This window comes from Tiliqua scincoides, chromosome 8 (genome assembly GCF_035046505.1).
Source record: "Tiliqua scincoides isolate rTilSci1 chromosome 8, rTilSci1.hap2, whole genome shotgun sequence".
NCBI classification, from domain to species: domain Eukaryota; kingdom Metazoa; phylum Chordata; class Lepidosauria; order Squamata; family Scincidae; genus Tiliqua; species Tiliqua scincoides.
In genome coordinates this window covers 37,091,585-37,109,892 of record NC_089828.1, presented here as the reverse complement: position 1 = coordinate 37,109,892, position 18,308 = coordinate 37,091,585, and the positions used below count along the sequence as shown (strand labels likewise).

Here is an 18,308-nt window from a genome sequence, read left to right as displayed (position 1 = left end):
TTGGGTGATAGCCTAATCTTTCTTGGTGGGACATAAAAAAGGTCACAAAGATGTGAGAAAGGTTCATTGCTCCATTTATTATCCTTGATTATTGATTTTTGTGTCATTTCCCCCCTTTTTAGTGACACAGGGCACAATCCTAACCAGGTCTACTCAGAAGTAAGTCCTATTTTGTTTAATGGGGCTTACTCTCAGGAAAGTGTGGTTAGAATTGAAGCCATAGTTGCTCACTAGCTATTAAGACCAGTCTGTTCCCCTGGGTTTTTTCTGACCTGTCTCAAGATTTCCCATCTAGCCCATTCAGAATTAAATGGAATGAGACTAAGGTAATTTTTAAGTCCATAGTCACTGAGAGTTACCCTTTATACAATTTTTCATCTCAGAATGTGAATTTGAACAACTATGAGACCTTAATTAAGTACCTTGTGGACACATTCGGTCAACAGTATCCTACCTCAGGAGCAAGGTTGGGTAAAGTTCACTGGGATCAATCATGCAAACTCTTGAATATGCATATAATATACAGATAATATAAAGATCGTAAGGGCTCTGAACTCCCTCCTCTTTACTTTAGTTAATGGAGGTAATTAAGAGCAATCTGCTATGAGCACACGGGGCCGGAGGGCACCACTTAGCGAATGCAGTCCTATCTAATAACTCAAAACTTTTCTGGGAATTCATCACAGGTTATTTTTCTTCTATGAGACTTGATTCCATTTCTTCTATCCCTGCCCAAACATGGGAATCTTATTTTAGGAATCTTTCTTTTGATGTTTGCTCCCGTGAATCTACAATTAATTTTGAAGAGATAGATGAGCTGCTGCCATGGCATCCAGTCTCTACTGATGAAGTGGAGGCACTTACCGGACAACTTAAGGCAAGGAAAGTGGCTGGCTCCGATAAGATCCTATCTGACCTGTTAAAAACTGCACCCCAGTGGTGGGTCCCCATTCTTGTGTATCTTTTTACCTGGTTAGATATAACTGGGACTATACCCAATACATGAGCTCAGTCATTTTACTATCCATTTTTTAAAAAGAAGACAGTAGGTCTCCTAATAATTACAGACCTATAAGTCTTTTTTCAATCCCAGGTAAACCATATGCATCCCATCGTTTAAATAGACCTGGGTAATGGACCAGAATATCTTGGGCCCAGAGCAAGCTGGTTTCAGGACAAGCAGATCAGCCATGAACCATTGCTAGGTCCTATTGCACATAGTCTTAAAGCAGCTCTCTGACTCACATTCCCAATTGTTTACAGCATTTTTAGATCTCAAGGCTGCATTCCACACAGATAATAGAGTAGATTATTGCACCTAATTCAGAGATTGTACTCTTAACACCTCGTGTCTGATTAAACTGGATTCTCAAGGTAAATTATCAGAGACAAGATCTACCAATAAAGGTCATGTGTCCTTCCCCCGACACTATTTAATCTGTTTATAAATTATCTAGCTGCTCATCTAGCAACCATTGATTCGCACTGCCCTAAACCTGGTACCCTGCGGATATCCATTTTACTATATGCAGATGACATGGACCTAATCTTTTGGACCTGTATAGGCCTGAGATGACTGATCTTTGGATGTAATGAATATCTTAACACCCACAGCTTAATCAAAAATTCTAGTATTTGGGAGATTTTAGAAACACTGCTCTTGGCAGTTTTTTTGGCAAATCAATCGAGCAAGTTAAAGTATTCAAATACTTGGGCATGAATTTTCATTATAAACTATCCTGGGCCTTTCATCAGGCGTCTGCAGTTAAATTCACTAAGTTAACAGTTACCTTACACTTTTTTAATACCCAGGGAAAGTCTTGTGTAAGTAAGCTGCTTTACGTATATTTAATGCTAAAATTTCTGCCCAACTTCTTTATGGTGTTCAAATTTGGCTTCCTGTGTTTAATTCTGAAGTAGAGAGAACCCATTCAACATACTTCTACAAGATTTTTGGTGTTACTCACTGTGTATCTTATGCAGTATTATGCCTTGAGGCTGGCCAAGTCCGACCAGAGTATTTAGCATGGGTCAGATTTTTAAAGTTCTGGCTCAATGTTTGTTACAAAGCAGAGCAGATTCCTTTCTTTGATTTCTGATTCTAGTCAATATACAGTTTTAACTCTTTTTATTTCCAAACTGTTTTATCAGACTTGGTTGATCACTTGGGAACCGGAACTCTAGATAGTCCTCTTAAGGGTCTCCTACTTAGAGCCCAATCCTGAGCTCCCGTGGCACGCAGCTGCAGCGCCACGAAAAACAGCTGCCTCCACATCCTGCGCTCCCACGGCAGCTGCGGGCAGCACCTAGGGAGAAGGGAACTTTTGTCCCCTTCCTCCAGGTAAAGGGAGTAGCCCCACAATGGGGCTACTTGATTCACGGTGACATAAGAGCCTTTGTGTCAGGTGCCGAACCTGATGTGAAGGCTCTGCATCTGGTGGAGCGACACCTCCCTCCCTCCCTGCTCCTTCCCCCCTAGTGCTCTCCCCACCTCCTGGTCATGCCTTCTCCCTGCCATCCACCCGCCTCCCCCCTCCCCAGAATGCCTCCTCCCCCCCTGCTTTCCTCGCCGCTGCTCAGTAGTCCAGGCGACCGCTGAGTGGCAGAGGCCGGGCGCCTGCCCGGCACTAACCCAGCACCAGCCAGTGCTAGTCCAGCATTAGGACTTGCAAACATGCCCTATGGCACATTTGCAACAGTGCATGCCGGTGGTAAGCCAGAGCGTCAAGCTCAGGAGTGGGCTCAGACTCCAGGACAGCAAGAGACAGGAAACATTTGCAGCAGTGGCTAAGACTTGCTCACCTCTTCATCTGCAGTTATTCTTTAATTTTGGACATACTGTAGTTTGAATGATGATCCTCAGGTCTACTGTACTTACACTCCAGCCAGATGCAGTGTATTCCCACCTAAGGAATTGAATGCTAGATTTAACCCATGTTTACAGGCTGATAGATGCTGTGATTGTAACCAGGGAGATATTGACACGCTGGTACACATTGCCCATGCTACGAGGATCTGCATATTGTTTTCTTGTATTCATTATTGACTTACCATTCAGGAACCTATGATGATGGAATTTTGTGTTTCCTCTACTGACAAGTCCACTATTATGCAACTAGCTGATCATGCCGTTGTTTAAATTAATAAAGTTAAATGTGCTGCTTCTGTTAGAGCCGCTAATGATTGAAACTAGCCTATCACTAACTGTGTTTATGGGGGAGCCTGACCCTGCACTCAGTAGTGCTGTTTAATTGCATAGGATTGCAGTGTTTGACCTGTTTCGTTTTCCAGTCTCCTTAATTTTTTTGTCTGCTTTGTATTTTATGCCTTTGTATTTGGCAGGCAGTATCTGTCCCCCCAAACGTTGGGGGAGCAGCTGAAAGGGGCATCAGTGGAGAAAGTGAACAATTGGAGTTTTTTCTGCTTGTCCAATAATGTCTGTCCTGGTTTGTTGGTTGCTTTGCAGCTACCCTGTTAAATAACTCTGGTGAAGCCAAAAACTTTCTCATCTCTTTGTGACCATTCAGTTGGTGCTCATAAAAATGTAAAGTATTGGTAAATTTAAATATTCTGTTTCCATTTCATCCTATCAGTTATATGTTACCTTCACTGCTTTGGGCTTGGGATGGAGCTGATGAAACCACTAAGAGAAGAGATGGAGCAGGAATCGTTTTGAAGAATGTCTACATTGCAACTTTTTCACATACTTGCTGGCTGAGGGCAAAGGTCAACTTAGTCCAGCATCTCCCCCTGGACTCAGCCAGATACTCCAATGGGAGGCCTACAACCACAGCATGAAATCTCCTATCATTGTGTTCTAGCAGCTGGTACTGAGTAGTCCCCTAGTACTGAATCGTCTCTCTGAACATGACGTCTCCATGAAACTGTTTAATCCCCTTTTAAAGCTGTCTCAGCCACTGATCATCTGCTTCTGCAGCAGCAAGTTCCACAAATTGCATAAGGACAAGGGCATGTGATATCACCTGAATGGCACTGGGGGGGGGGGGGAGAGTCTGGGGCAGAGCAAAAAAATTGTTGACTTCTCTAAAGGCTTCTATGGTGAATGCAGCCTCTCTGCTTACACAACTCTCCTTGCACCATGCCTCCACCCAGCTCATCACAGTAGTTTCATGCTGTCTATGTAGGTTTTTTAAAACTTGCTGTTATGCAGATGTGTGTAAGTTTACATAATGTATTCTTTACTGTTTGGTATACTTTGTTTTGCCACTACCAGTCTGGTGGAGATGGTGCAATGATTAGCATCACTCTTTCAGGGCTGCTCCTCCATGGCCTCTTTGGAGCTGTGGCTGCCAAACAGCTTCCCACTGGCCCTAGTCATTCTGACAGCTGCTGAGGAATCTCCAGCTGGGGACAGAGAATTCTGCCATACCACCTTAGCTCAGGAGTTGTACCCACAAAGGCACCCATCAGACCACCAGTCTTCTGTGGCAGTGCATTGACTGGGAGGGAGAGATCATGTATGGTTGCAGTAGTTGTTGAGATGGAACTACTCTGGCTCAAACTTTTCAGAAGGTGGGCACTAGTCCATGCAGGCTAATAATTGCTACCATACAGATAAATCAAGGCTACTGTTTCATGGCAGTGGTATTTCTTTTCCCCCCACTCCCTTCCAAACAATCAGTGGTGTAGCTAAATGATCATGTAGCTCTGGAAATGATGTCATGCCCAGGCTTTTAAAAAAGTGAAAATGGGGGGAAATCTGCATCCTCTCTGCAGCAGATCACCGCCCACTTACTCTGCCACCTATCCCCAGACTCTCTCTACTAACACCTTTTTGGTTCCCTGCTGTATAATAACAATGCCTAATTGGCTCTCAGAACAATCAGGGCTCAGTGGTCAGTTTTGATTTAAGAAAATCCAGTTTTTGTTTCATAATGCAGATGTTTTTATTTTCTGGTTACTTGGCTATAACTGTACACAGAATAGAGGTATTTTGGCATGGGTTGTTCCATTGTATTCTGCTTTAAATTCTGCATTGAATGGTATATAACATGCTGGTATTATTTGAAAATACCAAGGTTTTCACAATTTTGGCCAGTAGTGTCAAGCTCAGTAGTGTCAAGCCCCTCTACAGCTTGTTACCCAGTGCAATTGCTACCCTCTGCACCCCTTTAGCTACACCACTGCAAACAATGCTACATGATGAAATTATATTGCTCTAATAGGCAAGGAGGGGTGATTTTTCCCCAATTCGTCTTCATCCAAACAGTGCTAGGTCATCATGGAGCAACAGTTTAGGGCTTTTGGGGGGGAGGGAAAGAGGAGTGTAACGTCTCCCCCCATTATCAAAATGCCACTGTTTTCATGGAAATAAAATGAGGATAAAATAATCACAGAGGAAGATAAAATTATTGCTCCTCCACATTAAAATCATTTATAATACAGGGACCATAGTTCAGTAGTGGTGAGTATGCTTTGCATGCAGCAAAGGCCTGGTTCATCACTTGCAGCAACCCCAGCTGTTGTGCAGAAAGATACTGCTCTTCTGCCCCTCCCATGTGAAAGCCTGGAAAGCCACGAAGGGTCAGTGAAACCGAGCTAGGTGAACCAAGAGACTGACCCACTAGAAGACAGCTTTCTCTAGCAATGGCTCAGTCTGTAGGGAGGCCCAGATTCCTCCCCAGGTTAGAAAAAAGAAGAAAAACACCAAACACTGGGGCGTAGGGATGAGAAAGACCTCTGTGATCCTGGAGAACTTTAGCCAATCACAGAAGTCACTACTGCACTATTGGTATAAGCTCATGAGATTTTTCATCTAGGTGCTGTTCCTGTTAAGAACTGGGCCGCACAGCAGGAGGTGAGCAGTGGGCAAGCGACTGAAGCTGTTGGGGTCTGGGTGAAGCCCTGGACTCCAACTTCCCCAGAGACTGGCCTCAGCAGAGGAGACACAGTGGGAGGAGGGGAGAGAGCACAGGGAGCAGCTGTTGGGAAGTGAGTGTCCAGCCTCCGGCGAGGAAGTGCTGAGGAACCATCTTTCCTGGCCATCTTTCCTGGCTTTCTGGCCATCTCTAGCTGATGATGCTGGAGGCAGGGGAGCTGGCGCTGGGCGTGGATGTGTGGCTCCCGGCTGCTCCCACCAGGGGGAGATTGGCTCGGGGACCTGCTGTCCATGGGCAACAAGGCGGGAAGCCTCCCCAACGCCATGGTAGGCAACGAGGGAGTGGGTTGGCTGGGGGGTGGGGGAAGACAATCTGTAAGGGAGGAGGGAAGTGCCACTAGCCACCAGGGAAAGACAGGGAAAGGGAGCTGGGACCCTTTTATGACCCCACCAGAGTGGAAGGGATGGGGTTGGGGGAAGTTGACCAGTCCAATAAAGCGCAGGGAGGAGCAGTGATGAGCAGGCGGTATGATGACGCAGGAAGCTGTGAAGCCACTTCTGTAGGATCCATTTCAGAGCTGTAATCCCCACCGGGATGAAAGCAGGGTGACTCAACCCTCTTCCCCCAGAGCCTAGTCTGAGGTGCCCTGCAGTCTCATTCTACCAAGTCTCAAGGTCCCCCTGGAGAGGACTCAGGAAATCCCCTTCTTCCCAGCTGTCAGCAAGGGCATGTACCTGACGATCCCCCCATTGGTCTTCCACAAAACCGGTCCCTGGTGCCAAAAAGGTTGGGGATCGCCAGGTTAGAGCTTACAGTATCTTGAACAGGCTGGAACTTGGAGGGTTTAAATAGCATGTAAAAGAGGGGGGAAATGGGAACAGTGCACAACACCCAACCTCAGCATTACTCATGTACTCTGTACATACAGAGTATGAAATAGCATAGGCTGGTAGAAGAACTTTACCTTTTTAAAACACATCCTTGGGATCCAGTGTCAGGTTTAGAACAGATTAGATTACTTTTCAACCTGCTTCCTCCACAGGCTTTTGCAACTGTGCTTTACTCGGAAGAATTTTGGTTCTCACCTTGGTTAGATTCAGAAATCTGGAGTGGTGGTGGGGTGTGTGCGGGTGTATAAAAAGGAAATAAACATTAAATAAATCCTGGACATCAAAAAGACTGAGCTCATGCCTCTCATCACAACCAACACCCTCCTCCTCTTTTTATTTAAAGGTTAAAAAAACAAGACACAAGAAATTATCCCAAAGAGTTCAAATATGAACACAAGAGAGACCAGGAAAGAAAACCCAGAAAAATAAGATGGGAGAGAAGAATGAACAGCAGCAGCCGAGTCTCTGAGATTAGTGATTCTTGTCCCCTTTACAAAAAGCAGGGTGCTGAGCTCAAGTGCGAGTGGGTCACCCTGCACCTTCTCTCCAAGCCCAGTTCCTGTAAGCATATTCTTTGGCTGGAAAACTGGGGGGACCTCATTTGCCCCTTGCCCAGACTGGGTTTCAGCAAGGCTGCTGGTGTCCTTCAGTAGATGACCTCGTACACGGAAGCCTTCTTGTCTCCAGAGCCAGTGACAATGAATTGGTCGTCTGTGGAGACGTCGCAGCTGAGGACGGAGGATGACTCCTTATACTGAAAAATGGCGAGAAGAAGGGGGTGAAATTGCAGTTGCAAAGAAAGGGCCAGTTTTGCTTTAATAAGAGTGGAACTTAAGACAAATGTAAGCTACTTCTGGCAGCATTTAGAGGCTGTAGCCCAATGTGCAGCAGAAACAATCCTACACTTTTAGTGTGCTCTGGAACACCCTTGATCTACAGGACTGGGCTGAAAGTTTGAAGTTCCAGTGTGTGAAGCATGTACTGCTTGCTGCTCCTCCAGATGCTACTGCCCCTTTCACCATGATGACAGCAGAGCTTTATCTGCCATACTGCTCTCCCCTTGACAGCTGCACTTTTGTTTTGTCCATAACAGCCTCTGAATGCTGCATCATCACAGAGGAATTCTTGGGGAGGGGTGGCTGCCAGTAGAGGCCATTTCTCCACCCATGATACATCTGTGATTTGATACTATATGACAATATACTGCTGCTCAGTGGGGCATCATGGGGGAAAAACACCAGTACCATCAGCAAGCAACTGCTGGAAGAAGCACAACACAACCAGGGGTACTCTGTAGCCACCCTTCCAATTTCCCCATTGCCCACCCCATCAAGAATCTTCAAATGGTTTCCCAATGTGCAAAGTAGACCATGAAAGTGTGGAGGCCTTTCTGGGTCAGGTCCAGCTAATCAAGTTCATGCCAAGTTGCTCAGCTTTGCTAGCAAGTATTTACTTGCCTTGGGCTGTGGACAGAAGATAGCCATAGTTGGGCAAAACAGGGTGTGTAGGTTTTTGAAACAGGCTACAGAAACCTGCCAGCTCTGTTCATACTCTACCTATTCTTTACTTAAATAATTTTGGGGGGATTAAAAAAAAAAAAGAAAATAAAAGCAATACAGCTGTCAGCAACCATGGGATCAAAAAGCATGGATATGACATAGGAAGGGAAGCCTCCTATAATAACTGTCTTCAGCCTTGGTGGATGGATTCTGCCTTCTCTGAGCTAGCCCCTTACCTGAAATATATTTGCTCCATAGGGTGTCCTCCAGGCATTCAACAAGTTGTCCTTTCCAGTACTTACAAACCATTTCCCTGTAATGAGTCAAGTTGAAACAAGTGTTCCATCTCAAGAGAATAATTAATCTTAAGATTTGGATATACAGTCCCTCCCGCATGGAGAAACAAGCTACCCAAGTGACAGGGATATTTGCAAATTAATTTATTACTATTTCATTCACTGGATTGCTAGCTCTCTCCTTCCTCATACTTAGAAAGAGAGTGAGCATGTGCCCATTTAGGGCTTGTATGGTAAGGATCCCAATAACAGAGAAGAGCCGTATACAAGTACAGCTCCTTCTAAGCACAATATCTAATGCATGGCTGATGGTTGTGATCCTGCTCGCTCCTCATTCATTCATCCATTCATCCAATATGTGCAAGAGAGATCAGCCTTATTAACCCATTTTTTTCCAGCAGACAGGTGTACACATTTGGTCCCTGTTGCATACGTGCAACGTGGGGCAGAAAAGACTTTAAAAAAGTCATCCCTGTGAGCATACAAATTTGTACACAGTCATGTGTCTGTGCTAGATAGGAACTGATCGACCACTGTTTGGGGATTCAATTTGAGTTATCCATCTCCAACCCCCACCCAAGACACCACACCTGCACCTACCACAGGAGGCAAACTTGAGGGAAAGGACGCAGCTCTCATGAAGGTGGAGCTGGTACTTCTCAGGCTTTGTTACATGCAGGATTTCCACATTGCTACTCTCCATCCCGACTGCCAGCCATTCACCAGTGGGGCAATAACCCAAGGAGAAGATCTGGGGAAGGGGCGTAAGGAAAAGGATTAAAACACATTAAATTTTTAGAAAGGCCCTGTCATTTCTTTGTCAAAGATAAGTGTATGCTGAAGTTCTGCAGAAGCTCAAGTATCAAGCAGTTGCAGAATTCATAGGTAAGTTCCTAGCCCGTATGATGGCATGGCATGTGAGTGAGGCCTTCTGAAATCTCAGAGCAGAATGCATGTATGCAGAACATCTACCTTGCTGCAGCTAAAGGGATCTGAATCTGGCCAATGCTTGGATGGGAAACCACCTGGGAATTCCTATTGGTACCTCCTTGAGGTCCAGTATGCAGGAGATAAGTATAATACATACACAAATATTTCCAATGGCTAAGGACAGGGCTTTAGGAGCCTGCATAGCCCCTGCTCATCCCCCTATAGCTAGCTATGTTGTGCAAATTGCTCACCTAACTTACATTGGCTGCATAATTTCAGCTATTGTCTATGGGTAGGATTTTGATTACTTTGGGGCAAAATTCTCTAACCACTCAAAAAAGGAAAGGAACTGTGGCCACAAGAGTGGAAGAGGCTGACTCACATCCATCAAGTACAATTCACCACAGAAGCTCTGCCTCACTTTTCCATCCCTGACTCCTGTCCAAGGTTTCACCCAGTTCTGGCACAGTGCTTAGCCCCCCTCCCCCCCGATAAGGGAATGAGTCCACCAACACAAAGGATGGAGAAGTCTGGGTTCAGGAACCACTCCAGTGCCCTCCCACTATTTTTCAATGGACTGAGGACCTTTTAACTCTGTCAATATTTGAATTTATGGCTCATAGAAGACAATTGTATACGGTTAAGTTTTTGGATATTTGGAAGCCCTTTTTTCAAAATTTAATCTTTATTAATATCCATTTTATATATGGTTATGTTTGTTAATACACTTACTGATTTTACACACACCCCTTTCTTTTTTTCCTTTTTCTTTCTACATTTGGAATTTTGTTTAGCAATTGTATTATTGTTTTATTATTTACCTATAAAGAAAATAAAGGAACCACTCCAGTTGCGAACCCCTGAAATAATTTGCCCCATCAAATACACCCACTGAAGGGGAGCCCCAGGCAGGGTCTAATCATGCTCCCATCCTCTGTGCCTCCGGAGACAGTCCTGCACCCTCCTCTGACAGGAGGACTCAGGTCCTCAGTGTCACAGGATAGGCTTTACTATCACCCCATGTTCAGGGGCAGTGGCAGACACCATAGCACACCTGAGGCAGCACCTGTGGAACAGGGCATGGTCCTATTATATTCCTGCAGTTTCCTTCTGAGGGAGGTGAAGTTTAAGTTCACAAGTTCACTATTTAAGTTCACAATTGGCTCCAAATTATAGCTGGAGTCAAAATTCTACACTTTCTGCTTCCTAGTTTGCATTGAAACTCCACAGTGAGCTGTCCATGGTTCTGACCAGTGGTGACCTGACAAGTGGTGGCCTCCAGCTTTGGACACACTCTAACCCAGGGGGGACTGCACTTGGCATCACCCCAAGGTCTGACCCTTTCACCCTTTGTTCATGTATCTGTTCATCTGATGCTTTTAAAAAATTATTTCTCTGCCATCAGAGTTCAGGTGGGTGGTTACCGGAGGGAGAAGTTTCTATACAATGCACCCTTAGATTTGTAACTCACTTCCTAGGGAAGCCCACTTAATGGCCTCAGAGCTGTCATTCTGAAAACAGGTTGTCCTATTTTTCCAGGCACCCCCAATTAAGAAGAGCCTTTGTGTTTTCTCATGATCTACTGGCTTCACAGCTGTTTTCTTTTTTTGTAATTTTATTCATTTTATGGGGCAACAATTGCTTTGAGTATTTTGGGCCCAATCCTATAGGTGTCTTCCACTGATGGAACCAGTGTTCCATCAGCAGATGGCCCTCTGCATCATAGCTGCAGGTGCTACACAACAAAGCCACCAATGCAAATGGTTGGCAACCCACAGGTGTGCATTGGGTCACCAGCCACCAGTGGAAGAGGCATAAGAAGAGCCCTGCTGGATCAGGCCAAAAGGCCCATCTAGTCCAGCTTCCTGTTGTGGTGGGAGTGGGAAGGAGGAATAATTGGATGTTTGGGGGGAGGGTGTGTTGGGGAAGGAGGGGGTGGTGGATGTGGGCCACAGTTGAGTATGCCGGATCTTATCCCTCATTTTTTACCCTGGTCCACTCCCTGGCTCCTGGCTATACAGCTGGCATAGACCACCAGAGAGCCTATGCAGAGGTAAGCAAAACATGTTTTCTCACATACCTCCTGGTGTCTCTCTCTCTCAAACTCACACCCCATAGCATGCAGCATGTGCTTCCATGTCATCTCTGCATACTTCAACAAGGCAAGGATAGGAATGGGCAGTTTATTTTATAAGTAGAATGATGGTGTATACATTTCTTAAGAAGAGGCCTTCTCTACTTGGTATGGGAGTTATAGGCACTTTCAAGACCTCTTCAAAGGATCTGCCTTTACTCTCCTTCTGCCTCCTCTACCAGTTTCACTTAAGGAGCAAAACCTTCCCTTAAGAGCTACATAGTTCACTCCCCTCTCCCTCCCAATTCCAGAACTACCCTTTGAGGCTACCAGCAAATCCAAGACTGGCTGCAGCCAACTCAACCAGAGACTATCCTTGGGACTTATTGCCCCTTCTCCCTCCAGGACCTCTGCTTACACCCCACCTTTCCCCTCCTCATCCCACCTGTGAGCTGAAGTCGTGCTGTTGAAGCTGTCGGCCTTCCCGCAAATCCCAGCACCGCACAGTGTTATCTAAACCCCCTGTCCAGAGTTTTGTGCCATCATTTGAGATGTCAATGCAACTGGCACCGTCTGTGTGACCCTGGAACTGCCTGGAGGGGAGGGGGGAAAAATAAGAGAAAACAGCTGCCTTAGATATGTGATGCCTGTGATCCTGGAAATATTGGCCTACATACTACCTTGGAATAGCTAAAAGGAGTTTCAAGACCTCAGTAGTAAATTCTATTCCCACTGAGAAGTCATCAGAGGCAGCCCCACATTCAACACATTATAGTAGCCTACCCAACAAGACTGCAGGTCTGGTTTCTCTTTGGGTACAATACTTACCTAACAAGTGTCTGGTTCTGTAGGTCCCACACCACAATATTGCCGTCGCTGCAGCAAGAAAAGCAGACCTTAGCATCAGGGCTGATGGCCAGGGCATAGCAGGCTGGGGCAGAAGAGGTCAACTCTGCCTTGATTCTGGGTGTAGGAGCCGCTAGGTCCCAAATGGACAGGGTGCTGGCCTCCCCACCAACTATGAGGCTGCGGCTGTCAGGGAGAAGCTTGCAGGATCGGATGTAATTTTCCCGGTTCTGAAGTGGAAGAGGAAAATAAAAGTGGCAGAGGGAGAAGTAACTGAAAATTCCACCACTGCTAAGTATTGTCAAGAGCCAATAAGAGAGTAATTTTACAGTCTGCCTACCCATCAGCCAGTGGGACCTGCATGGTAATTTGCAAGGCCCCTTCCCTAAACATTTAATTTTAATTTTCTAAACAAATTCTTAGAAAAGAAAAATGTATAGTACATAATAAAAAAAATTTATACACTATAATTACATTGATCAAGCATTGTTATGCACGTCAAACACTTCTGTACCTTCTAATAAAGAAAATGTATACATTTTTATTTAAGTTCTTTGGAACATACTGTACATTCTGTTTCAATACATAAATCCTTTATTCTAATCATTTGAAGGGTTTTAAAGTTCATATATCATGATCATGTGTTGTTTAGTCAAAGCAGATAGAGACCATTTTTAAAAATCAAAGTTGTTCTCAATTGCAGATTTTTTTCCTTTTATTTTATAAAAGCAAAAAGCCAACTTCAACTCTGTCAAAAACTCCCAAGCCAGTTCAACCAGTTCTTCAGTGAACTGTAACTGAATCCAAACCTTCAAAAAAAGGTCTCTCAGATGTTTGGAACCTGAAATGGAACTCCTAGGCACAAAAAGCAGTAGTTTGGTACAAAATAAGTGATTCAGCAATCAGTTACTCAGTTTTCAACTACCTGAGTAGTACTTTGTTTTCCTTTTTTAAAATCTTGTCATATGCATTTCACTTGTGGAAAACCATTTTTAAAAATTTAAAAAAAACAATTAAAACTTTTTTTGAGTTAAAAAGCTATCTTTGTACCATTGGATGCAACAGAGTTTGATAACAGAGAAAAGGCATCTAAAAAAAGGTTCAGAAAGTGTCTAAGGATGCAATCCTAACCCCTTATGTCAGTGCTTTCCAGCAATAAGGAAATAAGGGCAATGCAGCTCTGAGGGAAGGGAACAAACATCCCTTTACTTTGAGGAGGCCTCCGTGAGTGACACCCAACTGCAGGATGCAGCACACGTCCCATTGGCCAGTGCTGGAAAGCACGGGCATAAGGGGTTAGGATTGTGCCCTAAACCACTTAACATTTTTAAAAGTTAGCACCTGAACCAGAAAGTTGAAATGCATGAGAATCAACCTGAATCAGAACGGAACACACTTTTTAGAGGGTTCCGCTCCCTCTTGGCAGCACCTTCCCTGCAAAGCCATGACCCCCACCCCAAATTCTCTCACCGCACTTACCAGGCAATCAAGCTGTGCCACAGGAGTTTTGGTGCCCAGCTGCCCCACGTCCCACACCTTCACACATCCCTTCCCTCCTGTGTAAACATGCTGGGTGGAATTGCTGATGGTGACTGCGCAGACTACCTCCCCATGAGTCAGTGTGTGGAGCTGACGAGCATGCCGTGGAATACCAGGACCCATGAGGGCATCAGGCGGGAATGGGACAGGTTGCATTTGCCCATCTGCACTGACATGGAAGGAATAGGGCCTGAGAGGAGCATGGAGAAAAGAACAGAGGTAACTTGCAGAAATGGAGTGATGATCATTTGCAAAGCACCTGGGGACATCTAGAATAAACAGTTCCCCTCAGTATAGGGCCTTCCCAAGGCTGGGAAAAGTTGCCTTCTGCTGCTGTTTCAAGTTTTTAAAATAAATACCCTGAGCACTGCTGCCCTGATTCTGATCAACCTCCACCCTGTGGCTGCAGAAAACTTCAAACAAAAACCCCAAATATGCAGGAACAAACAATGTGTTTGGCCCTATTTGTGTTTGGCCTATAAACAAAAAGGTTTCTAAACCCCATAGCTTCAAACTTGAACATCTCAGAATGCAGCAGGAATTCAGTCAGGTTAGTGCTGTGCCAAATAAGGAACTGACTTCACTGCCCAAATGTGCCCTCTGACCTTGGCCTTCCATTCACTTACGGTTTCCCTGAAGACGTGCCCGCCTGAATCCCTGTCGAGAGCCCCGTAACCCGCAGGTGTGAGTGAGGGTCGTAGGCCACCTAGCCAATTCAGAGAGGAGAAGTCCCTGTGGTTAATCTTATCCAGGAGCACAATACCCTCTTTTTCCTCCCTCCTGCCCTTCTGCAGGCTGGTCCCTTGGGGGTCTCACCAGAGGTGAGCGCCCATAAGTGGCAGCCCCGACAATTGTTGCTCCATTGAGCTGGGGGGTCACAAGGTGCAGCCCAGCATAGGCTCCAGTGCCCCCCATTTCACCATTGACAGCTGCATGGGCCACGTTGAAAGTAGCAGGGTAGGTGTTCTGGATGGCAAGTGGGTTTCTCAGGCCCAAGGCTGAAAAAGGGGAGAGAACCAGGGTGTCAGAAAGCATGCTGGGAGCTCCCAAAATCTTACCAATGCTCTTTTAACTAGCTTGGCTCCATGTTGGCCAAAATAAGGTAGTCATGGAAAAATGGGGAGGGTGCAATGAATGTTAATTCATTGCACCCTCCCCATTTTTCCATGATTACCTTATTTTGCTCCCTTACAACAGGTCCGTCTTCCCCATTTCCCAGGCTACTTCTCTCCTCTGTTTCCCTCTCACTGCATTAGCTAAATGGTTTGATCAATCTCTAGGTCCTAAGATAAATGCAGCTTTGTGTGCTGTGACTAACGAAATACAAAGTTATCCATCCTGCATATATTATGCAAATATATAAATATTCCTTGGGGCATTTGGTGGGCCGCTGTGAGATACAGGAAGCTGGACTAGATGGGCCTATGGCCTGATCCAGTGGGCTGTTCTTATGTTCTTAAATATGTATGTATTTTGCTTTTATTATTTTCTACTTCTATTAATGGGGAAGGACAAGGAACTACCAACATCACAATCCAACTTCTCCAATTAGTTGGGGGGGGGAAGCACCCTTGTCAACTCTACACTAGTCTCTGCCTTCTGTTTCAATCAGGCAACAAGTCCATCTGTCATCAAATTTCTAGCCCTTAAGGTCACAGTGAGAAACTTCTAGGTACATTTCCCCAAATTCTACTACATTTTAACATAAGAACATAAGAACAGCCCCACTGGATCAGGCCATAGGCCCATCTAGTCCAGCTTCCTGTATCTCACAGCAGCCCACCAGAGAACTTTGAGAACTTCTGTGCTTGTTTCTTTCCTCAGCTGCTCTGCATGATTTCAGGCAGTAGCTATGAGATCACATGTTTAAGAAGAGTCCCTGCCTGGTCCATCTCCTTGTGCATAGAAAAGTAACATGTCAGGGAAAAGACTAAAACGAACCTTTTTTGAATACTAATCTACTTAGATATAGCCAGGTTTTTATTCTCCCAAATGCAACTTCCCTATTCTCCTCTGCTACCTGCAGCTTGAAATACAGGTGCCTTCCGCTCATTTGACAGGTTAGGGACCAGAGCCATGGTGAAAAGTGGAACCAGTTGAAAAGCAAAACCCACTATTTTATTGGTTTACAAATGCTGCTTCCAATGCTTTTTTAGCTAGCAAATTGCAAATGACTTTTTTATCTTGCAAATTCCTGCTGTCACACAAAGATTTCTGCAAATGGATTCTCATTAATGCCTTGGAATGGGAATAGGAATAGACCTGTGCTCGCCTGAGCTCTCTCTCTCTCTCTCTCTCTCTCACACACCCCAAAACAGTTTGAATCACCATGTCATATGCAAATCAACATGGGGAGGGCAATTTTAACCTTTAGACCAGCAGAGAGAGATTGAAAGAGCACAGCATGCATTGAATGAATGACTTCCGGGTATAACTGAAATGTGTTGAAAGAGCAGAACTTCAAAAAATGAACCATCAGAGAGCGGGGACGCCTGTAGTACAGTCCAAGAAGAGCTTAACCACTTCATTCTTCTGACTGCGTAAGCTAAGCTTACGCTTAAAAGGCAAACATGGAGTCAAGGGCCTGCACTGCTCAGCCCTGGTAAAGGTCTGTCTCCTTTGGGCCTCCCTATTACCAATAGACTCCACCGTCTGCTTTGCTACCCCTGGACGGAGCTGTGGCGTGCTGTTGCTGCTGCTGCTGCTGCTGGAGGACCCCTGTCCTGTCCCTTCACCTTGGGAAGTTGGGGTGCTAGACTTCAAGCCAGGTGTGCCAGCCTTCTCTACCTGCAAGGTAAAGATTTGAAGTTTTAGACAGGTGATTTGAATTTCTGTTGAGTCTAAGGGCCCAATCCTATCCACCATTCTAGTGTCAATGCACCTGCAATGCAGCCGTAAGATAAGGGAACAAACCCTACCTTATGAACGCCTCTGTAACTGACCCCCTACCACAGGATACAGCCAACTCATGTCCCATTGGCACAGCTGCAGCAGCACAGGAAAGCTGAATAGGAGTGGGCCCTAAATCTGCCTAAATTTATATCTGGCAAACACAATAATTTTGAGAAGGAGAATGCCTCTTTCAAGGTCAGAAGTTGCCATCAGCAGTTTTCACAAGTACTTCTACTCAGTGACATGCAGTGAGGTCCAGACCTAGAGAGGCAATAAACATTCACTCCCCCCTCCCTCCCCCCTTAAGCTCAAACTCTGAAACGCACTCTCCCCCCTCCTCCAGAAATAAATTAAAGAAAAAAAATTCACCTCTTCTTTTCCCCTGAGCTAGGGAGAGCTCAGCACAGACTGCCTGAAGCAACCAAAAAGCTATCTTTCCTGGTGCTATACAGAGTGGTTGTTTGTGCAGGCTCCCTGTTTTTTCCATGACTTTTTTTTTTTAAGCCACCAGGGAGAGCTACCTCCATTTGCCCGATAATAAAAAATAAGGCGGCGCTTGTGACATCAAATCTCTGGGAAGGTATCAGGAAGAGTTGCCTTCAGCAGATTAGCCATAATCATGAGTGACTTCCAATTTAAAAAAAAGAAGAAAAAGCAGAATCAGAAAAAGCAGAAGAAAAGAGCATCAGCAAGCTCTGGGGAGGCAGTGGGAAGACTTGCTTCTTTTCTGTTTAATTGTACAGGCATCCTTGCCTATTTTGTCCTTTGCAAGCCACCACAGCAACTGAGCTGATTGGCAACTCTCCTTGTTCTCCATGTTTATGTGTGTGTGTGTGTGTGTGTGTGTGTGTGTTTTGCTTTAAGTGGATAGAGCTAAAAGGAGCAGCTTGGGAAAGGCAAAAAGTTACTTTTTAATTTTTTGGGTAATTTACTTTTTTTTTCACTTGCTGGGTTAGGTGAGGCTCTGCCTACCCTGCCTACTTTGACTTAATGTTGCTACTTCTACTAAAAAGAATTAAAACTTAGTGGGGGGGAGTGTGTGGCCCAATTAAATTGGGGTTGATTAAGAAGATCTTTAAATTGATTAAGTTAGATTAAAGGTTCTAGCCTTCATGAAAAGGGTGAGATTGAAAAGTCAGAAGAAGAAGAAAACACTCCAGATCTTTCCATTCTGCTCCACTACAAAGTCTTCATTTTTTAAGAGAGATAAGCCAAGGGGTCTGCTGAGGAGAGCAAAAGTATGCCAAGCTGGACAAAGGGAGGGTATGGATGTCATAATCTGTCCGCCCCCCACAGGAACCTCCAAACTTAAATTATTGAAAACCTGTTCGGCTGCCCTCCCCACAGGCCTCTGGCTGCCTTTCCAACCCACAGTTGCCACAATTTGTCTCAGAAGGAAAAACAAAAAACCCTCACTCCCCAAGAGAGCAATCTGAGGGATTCTTCTCCCCAGCACGGCTGCTAGGCCATGACACAACTCACCACCCTCCCTCCCTGTTTCT

At 45.1% G+C, this 18,308-nt stretch overlaps 1 protein-coding gene across 3 annotated transcripts in view; it reads right to left on the bottom strand.

The window, feature by feature from the left end:
* Window positions 1–7,037: 7,037 nt before the first annotated feature.
* Window positions 7,038–18,308, bottom strand: part of LOC136658949 (transducin-like enhancer protein 1) — a 53,764-nt gene continuing 42,493 nt past the window's right edge. For all 3 annotated transcript variants that reach the window (XM_066635927.1, XM_066635926.1, XM_066635928.1), the window contains 9 exons: window positions 16,551–16,701; window positions 14,731–14,912; window positions 14,541–14,620; window positions 13,855–14,104; window positions 12,358–12,605; window positions 11,975–12,122; window positions 9,126–9,276; window positions 8,466–8,542; window positions 7,038–7,484 (listed from right to left, as the gene is read on the bottom strand). In XM_066635927.1, the coding sequence (XP_066492024.1) occupies window positions 7,377–7,484; window positions 8,466–8,542; window positions 9,126–9,276; window positions 11,975–12,122; window positions 12,358–12,605; window positions 13,855–14,104; window positions 14,541–14,620; window positions 14,731–14,912; window positions 16,551–16,701 (1,395 nt within the window). In that variant the 3' untranslated portion in view covers window positions 7,038–7,376. The remainder of the gene's footprint in view (window positions 7,485–8,465; window positions 8,543–9,125; window positions 9,277–11,974; window positions 12,123–12,357; window positions 12,606–13,854; window positions 14,105–14,540; window positions 14,621–14,730; window positions 14,913–16,550; window positions 16,702–18,308) is intronic.